Consider the following 12,624-nt stretch of genomic DNA (forward strand, 5'->3'; position numbering starts at 1 on the left):
ATTGAAACGGCACGTTTACTAGACTGTGAATGGATGTATTGGTAATGAACTTGCAACTAGTATCCTAGAGTAGCTAGAGAGAAAACAAAGCCAGTGAATAGGTTAGCTAACTCGCTAGGCTAACGCTATCTAGCTAGGACTTTCTAGATGGCTATTTGTAAATAGATACTATAACGTTAACGTTAGATAGCGAGGTAAACACGTTTACTAGATTGCGAACTCATTAATGTAAAGGCGATTGCATAATTTAACACGTTTTTGTAGGTAGTTAAATTAAGGAAGACTCGAGAAGCATGGACAAACAGACGTTTGGGTAGTTAACGTTAGGGTGTTTCATGCATAACATTAGCAGGTTGCATGGCTAACTGGCTGGAACTTTGTTTTTGATGACATTGCTAGTTTCCTTAGTTAACGTCCAAGAAACAGTTGTGGGGTGAGGCATATCAAAGAGAGACCTCTGGGCACATCATGTCATCATTTTCTGAGTCTGCGTTGGAGAAGAAGCTTTCGGAGCTCAGCAACTCTCAGCAGAGCGTTCAGACGCTGTCTCTGTGGATCATTCATCATCGCAAACACTCGTCGCTCATCGTCAAAGTATGGCACAGAGAACTGAAGAAAGGTGAGAGAACTTATGAATGTTGCCACCTCGACAATATTGTCTACCACAGCTAGTTACACACGGAAACGTTAATGTCACTTGAAGTATGCCAAACACTTATTTAGTTTGTCTACTTTCTGTATTTGTCTATCAGCAAAAAGCAGCAGGAAGTTGACTTTCCTTTATCTTGCCAATGACGTGATTCAAAACAGCAAGAAGAAAGGTCCAGAGTTCGCCAAAGACTTTGAGACGGTCCTTGTTGATGCTTGCTCTCATGTTGCAAGGTATGTGGTCTGGGATGATACAGTTTCAGAGCTAAACTTTTCTCTTGCACTGAAATGTACCGTAAAGAGACTTGTGCTGCAGGCCTATGTTTTAGTATACCATGTTTGCATTGGAGGGTTGGCCTAGCTACATCAGTAAGACATTAACCTACTTCTAAACATTGGTAAGTGGAGTACACTGCTACTGCTACAGCAGTATAACAAGACCATAACCAAGAGAATCAAATAAGTTATTGAGTTGCTTGGCTAGGGAGAGTTGAATATCATGATGAATCACTCTTTTTCTCTCTCTCTCCCTCAGAGAGGCTGATGATGGCTGTAGAAGGCCCATGGACAGGCTGCTCACTATCTGGCAGGAGCGCAGCCTCTACAAGGTAGAGTTCATCCAGCAGCTGAAGCTCGCCATCGAAGACTCTAACAGCCCCCAACACCAACCCACAGGTACAGTCAGTCCCCTAGGTTATCACTGATGTAGCAGTTCAGCTTTACTAAATTACTTACTGGTGACAGCATGTTTCCTATATATATGTGTGTGTGTATATGTGTGTATTTGGATGTCAGAATTCCCACGCAACATCAACTTCCAATTGGTTGTTTTTGTATAAATCTGTGGTATTTCTTACAGAAGAGAAGAAGGCCCCTAAACGGACCTATCAGAAAATCCAGGAGCTGGAAGAAGAGGAAGAAGATGATGACTACAGGGGCCACATGTCCCCACAGGATTCAGACATCTCAGGGCCACAGCTGGTAGACAGAACTAACACAACGCCATATGTCTTTAGCCCATTCACTAGTGCTTTGCTTATTACACTGCAATGTGACAGCTTTTCACACTAGTTGTAATTATCTCCCAACTCTCCACTAGGTGTCAGTGATCCATAGATGTCCAATGGACTCATGATTTGGAAAATTCTCGTTTTTGTACTTTGGTTGTGAATTGTGTTTTAGAAACATTCTCCAGATTGAAAATTGGAGATTGATACCCAGAGTTTTGGTATTCACACACCCTTCACTTCTTCCCCCATTCTCCCCTCAGACGGAGGAGCTGGTCAAAGCCCTGCAGGACCTAGAGAATGCTGCCTCGGGTGATGCTGCTGTGCGCCAGAAGATCGCCTCTCTGCCACAGGAGGTGCAGGATGTGTCCCTGCTGGAGAAGATCACTGGTAAGTCCTGAGGGAGTCTTCATGCTATCTGGAGCACAGGTGAACTTTTGTCCCCGCCTATCTCCAAACTCAATGTGTATTGTAGGCCTAGGGATTATTTTTTTTCAAACTTAAATTTGGTGAATTAAATAGTTTTCGATATTGTCCTTAAGGCAACATTCCACCCTGTTTGACTTGACTCACCCTGTCCCTATAGATAAGGAGGCAGCTGATAAACTGTCCAAGACGGTGGACGAGGCCTGTCTACTGCTGGCTGAGTATAACGGACGTCTGGCTGCTGAGCTGGAGGACAGGAGGCAGCTGGCGCGCATGCTGACAGAGTACATCGGTAGCCAGAAGGAAGCCCTCACCGAGAGGGAGAAGAAACTGGAGGCATGTCTAAACCATCTAAATCACTGTTTTACTTTTCTCTTGTTACAAACAAGCAATTAGAATGTGGAAATATTTATGTTCCCATTATCAAATTACAGCAGCTTTGTAATTTACTTGGCTTCTTTAGAAGAAGTATGCAGTGAACCCATCTGAACTGTGTACCATTTGACATCAGTAGCATTCTTTGTATTGCAGGAGTTCAAACAGAAGCTGGCACGGGTCACCCAGGTGCGCAAGGACCTCAAGTCCCACATCCAGAGCCTGCCTGACCTCTCTCTGCTGCCCAATGTGACGGGAGGTCTGGCCCCTCTACCCTCTGCTGGAGACCTGTTCTCCACCGACTGAGCTCCCTGCCACACTCTACCTCTTGCCAGGGCACACACTGTTGAACCTACTGAACCCTAGGGAGAGACTCAGAGGGACAGTGGAAGCTTGGGGACATCCCTGGTGGGAGAGACAATGGTTGTTGACGATTCCGTTCCACCAGCTTGGACAAATATCTCCTGTTTGTTTTTATTCTGAATGCCAGTCGAACGCCAGCTAACTGATTCTGCGTTGGAAAGAAGAGAAGTGTTGGCCATCAGCCAATCCCCATTTTTCTGCGTTGTTTTTGTGCTCGTATGGTGGGATGGTGGCTCACACACCCACTAGATCTTTGTGAAGAGATGCATCTCATTTATTTTAATGGCTTTAAAGTTGGTTGATTTTGTAATGTTGGGGGGGGTGTTTTTCTATGTAGGTTATATTTTGGTTGTGACATTATTTTCATCTTCCATAATTCCAGCTCAACACCGAACAGTATCCTTCTTTTCAGGTCTGTCATCAAACATGTTTTGAATTGTCATGCATACCAATCGTCAGTCCATACCATTACAACCATGCGGTAGTTTTTCTCAATCCAATGTGAAATATTTTAGCCCTCAGACATGTGGTTGATAGAAGTTATTAGAGCAAACTTGGGGCAGATGGAGACACTGACTTACACGTGTCCATAAAATGGTCTTTGATGAGTTCTGCTCTTTCCCAGATGATTGCATCACTTGGTACAAGTGTCAAACTAACTAGCAGACTGATGCTTTTCAGGACTATGCTTGGCCTCCAATTATTCAGACTTGACAGAGTAGCAGAATCTGAACTGCTTCATGGTTAATTCTGTCACTGCTGCAGTCCTTCCTTCCTCAGGTGTCAATCGTTAACTCAGTTTTACAATGGTTGACAATGGTTGACAATCTGATTTCTGTGATCTCTTTAGTTTGGATTATGGATCCTGGGAGATAAGTGCTTGCCAATGTTACAGAATGTAATAGGACATCTGCCCCAACTAATGATGTTTTGCAGATGATGTATTAAAGCGGTAGTTTTTCAGTAATAAAACAAATCCATGGATACAAATAAAATTGAACAATTGGAAAAAAAGCTGTCCAGACTGGTTTATAATGTGACATTGATACACTGAGTCTGTTTATATTTTTACCAGTGTCTTCCGACAGGTGGCTTTACACAACACTTGTCTCTGATTCAGTTCAGACAGATTTGTTGCTATCTGATGTAAAACAATGGAGTTTCACAGCATTTACAAATGATGTAAAAAGGTCATTCACATTTCTGTGAAACAAATCAAATATTTGTATTTCGTGAATAATTACAAATGCTCATCTAAGTGCTCCAGCATGCAAATGTACAAATGTCATCAAATACCGCAAGGCAGTGCAATTGAAATGTGGCAAATCTCTTTTAAAAACAAATCATGGCATTAGTGTCATTGGCTGTTATATTATTCATTCCTTTATCTCAATGTTCAAGTATCCCTTGATGTTGCTCAGCTTGTCACTGTCGAAGTCTACCGTTAGGGTCCTGGACCCGATGCTAGTAGGTGAGAATTCCACTGTGTACTTGGCCTCTTGTTTTGGACCCACCGTTCCAACACTGCAGGGAGAATGGAGAGAACAGGAAGGTCATGAGAGGGAATGGATACAGTGACGTAGGCAGAGAGCCGAGTTTACTCGTAGGCTATATGAGAGGAGCTCTAGTATTTTTCAATGTGAGAAGGATATGTGACCTTGAAGTGAGTTTACAATCATGCGTACTACAACTGTACTGTACTTCCATATTTGGAGATTGTTTGCTGACTAGTGGTTAAAAAAGCTATCAAGCTAATATTGAACAGATCCAGTGTGTCAGCACTGTTTGTATACTTCTGTATGAGGATTTTTCCATCTGTGAGGCCGGCTCCCATCACACTGAAGAAGCAGTTCTGCAGGGGTTCTGGTAGAGGGTTCTCTAGTGAGATTTGTGCAGACAGCTTCTGGTTTACTCTGGGTTCTCCCAAGAGCTGCAGGAGAACATGTTAGACATGCTGATTATACCCTCTCTGAATACCTACACTACCGTTCAAAAGTTTGGGGTCACTTAGAAATGTCCTTGTTTTTGAAAGAAAAGCACATTTTTGTTCATTAAAATAACATCAAAGTGATCAGAAATACAGTGTAGACATTGTTAATGTTGTAAATGACTAATGTAGCTGGAAACGGCAGATTTTTTTATGGAATATCTACATAGGCGTACAGATGCTGGCCTTCTAGGCATAGTTCCTCTGTCCAGTGTCCGTTCTTTTGCCCATCTTAATCTTTTATTTTTATTGGCCAGTCTGAGATATGGCTTTTTCTTCGCAACTCAGCCTAGAAGGCCAGGATCCCGGAGTCGCCTCTTCACTGTTGACGTTGAGACTGGTGTTTTGTTGGTATTATTTAATGAAATTGCCAGTTGAAGACTTGTGAGGCGTCTGCTTCTCAAACTAGACACTCTAATGTAATTGTCCTCTTGCTCAGTTGTGCACCAGGGCCTCCCACTCCTCTTTCTATTCTGGTTAGAGCCAGTGTGTGCTGTTCTGTGAAGGGAGTAGTACACAGCGTTGTACGATATCTTCAGTTTCTTGGCAATTTCTCGCATGGAATAGCCTTCATTTCTCAGAACAAGAATAGACTGATGAGTTTCAGAAGATAGTTCTTTGTTCCTGGGCATTTTGAGCCTGTAATTGAACCCACAAATGCTGATGCTTCAGATGCTCAGCTAGTCTAATGGCCAGTTTTATTGCTTCTTTAATTAGAACAACAGTTTTCAGCTGTGCTAACATAATTGCGAAAGGTTTTTCTAATGATCAATTAGCCTTTTAAAATTATAAACTTGGATTAGGTAACACAACGTGCCATTGAAACACAGGAGTGATGGTTGCTGATAATGGGCCTCTGCGCCTATGTAGATATTCCATAAAAAATCTGCTGTTTCCAGCTACAATAGTCATTTACAACATTAACAATGTCTACACTGTATTTCTGATCAATTTGATGTTATTTTAATTGACACTTTTTTTGCTTTTTTTTCAAAAAGAAGGACATTTCTAAGTGACCCCAAACTTTTGAACGGTAATGTAAATATTACACTAAAAGTAATCAACTTTATCTGAGGAAAGGAAACATTTTGAATGATTTGATTTAACATCCCAATTTCTACAAAGAATTGGTAAAGAAAATAACCAATACCTTAATGGCTATATCTGGGTTCTCCAGCACAATGGTCCTCTTTGCCTTGTGGAATTCCCTGGGACTTGATTCGATGACAATAAGAACCAATTGAATCAGCCTATCTGACGTTATGGTGTCACCATAGTCAACATACTCCAGTCTTAAGGGAAGGCGCTTCTCTACAGATCAGAAGACAGCAGGGTCAGGAAAACATACATTCCATGTTTCTGGCTAATACTGTAGATGGCACGAAGTAAAACGAATGAAACCTGACCTTTTCCAGTGGGAACCTCCATGGTTAAGTCTTCAATAAATCCACAATTGGCACCTGGTTTGCCATCATAGGACACAATTCGGGCATAAAACATAACACGACACGTCTTGTCAGCCTCTGTGTTGTTTGCGATGACTGCAAACACATCAAAATCCGCCCCAATGTCCATGTCAGGGGACACCTTGATCTTCACCTTCAGGCCTGGTTCCTGTCCTTTCTGCTGGAGCTCATTGTGATGCTTGGCTCTCTCATAGACCTCTCTCTCTTGCAAAGAACCTGAAAGCCACCAGAAGTTATAATGCAGCTCTAGCACAGATTTACAAAGACTAGTCTGATGTTATGTGTCCTGCAGACATGTGGCCTACCTTCAGGGTGCTTGTATAGGTGTGTGATGTCGTGCCTCTCGTCACTGCCCACAGCCTTGGTGCTAATAAAGTGCCCCACCTCCATGGACGATCCCCCCATCTTTACCATCCTGCCATTGGTCAGCTTCACATACTCAACCACGTCAGCGTTGACCTCAGCAAACACAAACGGGGCGTCGTACTTCAGGTTTAGTTCCCCCTCTTTAATGGCTTTCAGAGGGACAGGGCCACAGCAGAACACTCCTGTCAGATAGAATAACCAAGGACATGGAGTGGGTTGTTGTACTGCACTGCCTCCTTGACAAGCTGTCAACTGAGTTCAAACTTAAAATGTGATCATGTTACCGCGCATTGAAAATTGCTGTGAGAGTACATGCCAGACAAAGTAACACATCATAAAACGTTTCCCTTTCAACAATTGTCTCTGGATATCTGTGAAGATAGGCCTACATCAGACTACCATGCATCTTAACTGGTTGCACCTTACATTAAATGAGTTGATGTAGATAGTGTAACAAGTGACCTAGATACTCCCAGCTGAGTGGATTAATACCTAGTAACAGGCATATCACACAGATAGTATCGCATTCTAAGACACCTAAGAGGCCTGTGCTTAGAGTGTGAATTAATTCATTACTTGCTTTGGCCGTGATAATAGTACTAGCTTAATCTATGAAGCATTTTCATACACACAGTGATGTCTGACTTGAAATATAACTTTTGTGCATTAACATTTGCAGGATCACCTTCACTCTTTTCTTGTGGTGTGGGGTCACTTGCTTGCCAGCCATCATAGCCTGCATCAAGATCAGGACGAGCCATCCAATTATCTACCCACACGTGGAAGTTCCTGAGACAAAGTGTATAATACAGGTACATTGTAACATTGTTTCACAATCATATAGAGCATTTTTGTTTCAGTAGCGCTTATAGTATTATTCTCACCATACTGAATCATCAGATATATCATTTCCATCCTCATCATACAGGAACTCAATCAGTAGGTTGCTGTTCGTGTCATGAGCGGATCCAAAGTTAGTAACCACTCGACACGGGATACCCAGAGCACGAGAAACTTGTGGACAGAAGAAGTCACACATCAGCACCTTCCTATCACTTGGCACTTAAAGAAAGGCATTGAAGATATTACAAGTAGCTGCAGATTACAGTCCTGACAGTTTCCATTGAAGCCATGCACTATAAATAATCTTGTTAAAGGGCTTGCCTCATAACCAGACAAAATATGTATTCTAGTACTTGCAGCTTCAAGACAAATATATACATTCACTATTTTATGTACAGTACCAGTCAAAAGTTTGGACACACCTACTCATTCAAGGGTTTTTCTTTATTTTTGCTATTTTCTACATTGTAGAATAATAGTGAAGACATCAAAACTATGAAATAACACATACGGAATTATGTAGTAACCAAAAAAGTGTTAAACAAATCAAAATAGATTTTAGATTTTAGATTCTTCAAAGTAGCTACCCTTTACCTTGATGACAGCTTTGCACACTCTTGGCATTCTCTCAACCAACTTCATGAGGTAGTTGACCTGGAATGCATTTCAATTAAAAAGTGTGCCTTGTTAAAAGTTCATTTGTGGAATTTCTTTCCTTCTTAAAACCTGTTAGGGCTAGGGGGCAGTATTGACACGGCTGGATAAAAAACATACCCGATTTAATCTGGTTACCACTCCTACCCAGTAACTAGAATATGCATATACTTATTACATATGGATAGAAAACACCCTAAAGTTTCTAAAACTGTTTGAATGGTGTCTGTGAGTATAACAGAACTCAAATGGCAGGTCAAAACCTGAGAGATTCCTTTACAGGAAGTGGCCTGTCTGACCATTTCTTGAACTTCTTTTCCATCTCTATCTTTTACTAAGGATCTCTGCTCTAACGTGACACTTCCTACGTCGTCCATAGGCGCTCAGAGCCCGGGAAAAACCTGAATGTCGTCATCCCAGCCCCAGGCTGAAACACATTATCGCCTTTCTCAAGTGGCCGATCAAGGGACTCTGGGCTTAGGCGCATGACCCGACCGTCCCCGCCTTTTTTCCTCTGTTTGCCGAAAAGGAGATTCCCTGTCGGAATATTATCGCTTTTCTACGAGAAAAATGGCGTAAAAATTGATTTTAAACAGCGGTTGACATGCTTCGAAGTACGGTAATGGAATATTTAGAATTTTTTTGTCACGAATTGCGCCATGCACGCGACCCTTCTTTACCATTTCGGATAGTGTCTGGAACGCACGAACAAAACGCCGCTATTCGGATATAACGATGGATTATTTTGGACCAAACCAACATTTGTTATTGAAGTAGCAGTCCTGGGAGTGCATTCTGACGAAGACAACAAAAGGTAATCAAACTTTTATAATAGTAAATATGATTATGGTGAGTGCTAAACTTGCCGGGTGTCTAAATAGCTAGCCCGTGATGCCTGGGCTATGTACTTAGAATATTGCAAAATGTGCTTTCACCAAAAAGCTATTTTAAAATCGGACATATCGAGTGCATAGAGGAGGTCTGTATCTGTAATTCTTAAAATAATTGTTATGCTTTTTGTGAACGTTTATCGTGAGTAATTTAGTAAAATGTTAGCGAATTCCCCGGAAGTTTGCGGGGGGTATGCTAGTTCTGAACGTCACATGCTAATGTAAAAAGCTGGTTTTTGATATAAATATGAACTTGATTGAACAAAACATGCCTGTATTGTATAACATAATGTCCTAGGGTTGTCATCTGATGAAGATCATCAAAGGTGAGTGCTGCATTTAGCTGTCTTCTGGGTTTTTGTGACATTATATGCTAGCTTGAAAAATGGGTGTCTGATTATTTCTGGCTTGGTACTCTGCTGACATAATCTAATGTTTTGCTTTCGTTGGAAAGCCTTTTTGAAATCGGACAGTGTGGTTAGATTAACGAGAGTCTTGTCTTTAAATAGCTGTAAAATAGTCATATGTTTGAGAAATTGAAGTAATAGGATTTTTAAGGTTTTGAAAATCGCGCCACAGGCTTCAAGTGGCTGTTACGTAGGTGGGACGAATTCGTCCCGCCTAGCCCATAGAGGTTAATGCATTTGAGCCAATCGGTTGTGTTGTGACAAGGTAGTGGTGGTATACAGAATATAGCCCTATTTTTGACTGGTACTGAATTTGTTGCTTCGCCATTGAAAAAATCCCATAAACAATGGAACTGAACAAAGTTATTTTTCTTTTACCTGTGCATGCTACTGCAGCAAACACCCAACACTGGCCATAGCGAACCCTCTGGCAGCAGTTATCAGCCCACTGATGTAGTATGGCAACACTGTCTGTCCAGTGAGAGGGTCTCACGCCATCATCATAGTCACCTGACCAGTTCCCCACTAGCACACCTTTGTCATCATTACTGTTGATCTGACACACAAGGATAAAATCATAACTTTCTTATATTGATGTATTGCAGTCAATAGTGCCTGATGTTTAGTCTGAGCACAGCCATATCCTGGTACTTCAGTGCTCACACTTACCATGGCACTGATCACCCTAGTCACATAAACTGGGTTTCTCCTTCCAGAACAGTCTGCATCGGCATCTGACGAGTATTTAGGATTCTCATCCAGAAGTTTCAGACAGATGTCCAGCATCCCAGGCTCAAACTACAGAGGGAGAACCGGAAGACAGGGATAAATATACATTCATCCTGGCTTGTCATACTGTACATAGTTCAACTAATTCAGATTCCAATTATGCATGCTACATGTACATTATATAATGTATTATTCTGTGGAAGCACCACAACATACCTGGCCAAATGTCCATGGGGAAGCTTTGATTCGTTTTGTTGTGCCTTTGTAGATGAGACCAGCCTGGGATAACACATACTCCTGCCTATCTCTCTCTTCCTCCATGTATACTGCATCCTCTGTAGCCAAGAAAAATAGACAAGCAGATTACAGACGAGATCTGTTACAGAGCTCCCTGGTCTAATGATAGTGCAAAGAAACACTCTGACTTACTGGCACACCAGGGATTGAACAGCAGTACAAACTCCCCCAGTTTGACTTTCTGGCCCTGGTCCAAGGTCAAGGAGTACAGTCCAATGGGGACATCAGGAGGGGAGGACACAGACAGAGAGACTACATTCCCAGGAGGACTAGTAGTGGACGCACTCCAGGCTGTCTTTGATGCGGAGTCAGTCAGGCTGAAGGTAGACTTGGTGCCTGATTGCTCTTTAGGTAACGGCCCTGTTGAAAGACATAAATTAGAATTATGCCTTTAGGACAAGTCACCTGTAGACACTGAGGAAAATAAGAAACCGAAGAGATGATTCCCCTCGATGCCGTAGACATTCAGTAGGGTCTGAAATTATTGACACTTGTGTCATTTCACCTCAAAAAGCACAAGAAAGAGGATTTGACAGATAGTTGGAGAATCCTTGCTTGAAAATTCAGTATTTTGTCAGCAAAACTGTATGTATGTGAATTTACATTAATGTATATGAATTTACATTTACAGTGGGGTCCGAAATGATTGACACCCTTGATAAAGACGAGCAAAAATGATATAATAAATCATACAAATACTGAGCTGTATTGTATGCTAAAATAAATTGGGAAATTATATGATTTTATACTAAGACTGCTGAGAGAATTGCTGAGAGAAAGAGATTTTGTTTAACAATAAATACTTTTTTTCTCAAAAAGGTCGGTGTAAAAATTATTGACACCCTAGTTTTCAATCCCTTTCAATACCTCACCTTGCGGGGATAATGGCACTGAGCCTGTTTCTAAATTGTTTTATGAGTTGGAGAACACATTGGGAAGGTTTGAGGACTTTATCAACTGAATCCTTTAAGACTTTATTACAGAATCTTTCCAGATCCTTGATATCCTTCGTCTGCTCTTATGGACTGCCCTCTTCAATTCAAACCAAAGGTGTTCAATGGGTTCGGAGAGTCCGGAGACTGAGATGGCCATTGCTAATTTTAATATGAATCCTATAAATTAAAATGGGCAACTTGAAATATTAGAAAGATTTATTATATCATTTTTGCTCGTCTTTATCAAGGGTGTCAATAATTTCAGACCCCACTGTAAATGTAAATTCATATACATGAATATAAATTCATATACATACAGCTTTGCTGACAATATACTGAATGTTCCAATCCTAATGAGGTCTTTGTATTGTGTCCACAGTACTGTACCATTCTCTACTATGAGCCTGAAGGTGCTGACGCCTGCTTGGAACTGACTCCCAGATCTGAGGTGCAAAGTGATGGTAAAGGGCAGGCCCCTTCTAACTATCAGCCGGTCAAGCCCATTCTGGTCAGTGTGGTGGGTAGTATTGTTGATCCTACTCTCCAAATCGCATCGCTCTATATCCAAGGCTGTGAAATAAGTCAATTAAAAACACATTTCAATCTCATCAAGACCATTTTCCTAAGTAATAATGTATAGTATAACAGGTAAAAATGTGGATTACTAACAAGCAGTGATTTGTATCCCTTTCAAACTCTTATATTACTTATTCATCTATGTTAATCAGCAACAGGTTCCCAAATGTCAAGCTTATTTTCTGCTGATAGTATTTCTTAGCCAAAATATGTCATTTCAATTGTTTAACAACCTGTCCACCAACCTGTCAAACTTGGAGGGCTTCCATGAGTAAAACACAGACAAAGACGTTGAAGAACCACAGTACATTTTGATTTATCTATACAACATAGATACACACTAAAGAAACATTGTTATTTTACCTTGATCCATTACTTTAGATAATGCCGGGTGTTCCTGGTCGGGCCGTTAGAACGCATGCTTTATGATGGCTGTAATGTCAGCTCAGGGATATTTGTAGCATGTGTAACATGACCACGTTGTCTGTCAGGCCACATCCCCCTTAAAGCTGTTATAGTCACGTTGTTCCTTCCCCCAAATTATTAAATGTGGCTTGCATTACATAAAGATGGAATTGTAAACTGTAGGTTTGTAAATTCAGCCTATGGTATAGCGTGCTATATGTAACAATGACTCACACAGACCTGACACTTG

General features: G+C 41.3%; 2 protein-coding genes across 2 annotated transcripts; one reads left to right on the top strand and one right to left on the bottom strand.

Moving 5' to 3' along the window:
* The first annotated feature begins 391 nt into the window (after positions 1-391).
* Positions 392-1,516, top strand: ct077 (CT077 protein). Its single transcript, NM_001141455.2, is given in 1 exon segment — positions 392-1,516. A coding segment is annotated over 1 exon segment (204 nt). The 5' UTR covers positions 392-468; the 3' UTR covers positions 673-1,516.
* Positions 1,517-3,851: 2,335 nt separating this feature from the next.
* Positions 3,852-12,448, bottom strand: tgm2a (transglutaminase 2, C polypeptide A). Its single transcript, XM_014135480.2, has 13 exons — positions 12,333-12,448; positions 11,781-11,963; positions 10,591-10,818; positions 10,378-10,496; positions 10,102-10,230; positions 9,811-9,988; positions 7,523-7,652; positions 7,324-7,427; positions 6,578-6,820; positions 6,213-6,488; positions 5,957-6,117; positions 4,613-4,749; positions 3,852-4,343 (listed from the first exon to the last, which is right to left on the bottom strand). Exons 1-13 carry the CDS (start codon positions 12,340-12,342, stop codon positions 4,196-4,198), a joined length of 2,046 nt encoding a protein of 681 aa, XP_013990955.1. The 5' UTR covers positions 12,343-12,448; the 3' UTR covers positions 3,852-4,195.
* Positions 12,449-12,624: the final 176 nt, after the last annotated feature.

This window comes from Salmo salar, chromosome ssa13 (genome assembly GCF_905237065.1).
Source record: "Salmo salar chromosome ssa13, Ssal_v3.1, whole genome shotgun sequence".
In the NCBI taxonomy this organism is placed as follows: domain Eukaryota; kingdom Metazoa; phylum Chordata; class Actinopteri; order Salmoniformes; family Salmonidae; genus Salmo; species Salmo salar.

Bases quoted from the DNA above. Each gene is read 5' to 3' on its own strand.
- tgm2a (XM_014135480.2), bottom strand. The intron at 9,989-10,101 runs GTAAGTGTGAGC...CTTGTGTGTCAG, and splicing joins CTAGGGTGATCAGTGCCATG to ATCAACAGTAATGATGACAA. The intron at 7,428-7,522 runs GTGAGAATAATA...ACTTTGTCTCAG, and splicing joins ATATCTGATGATTCAGTATG to GAACTTCCACGTGTGGGTAG.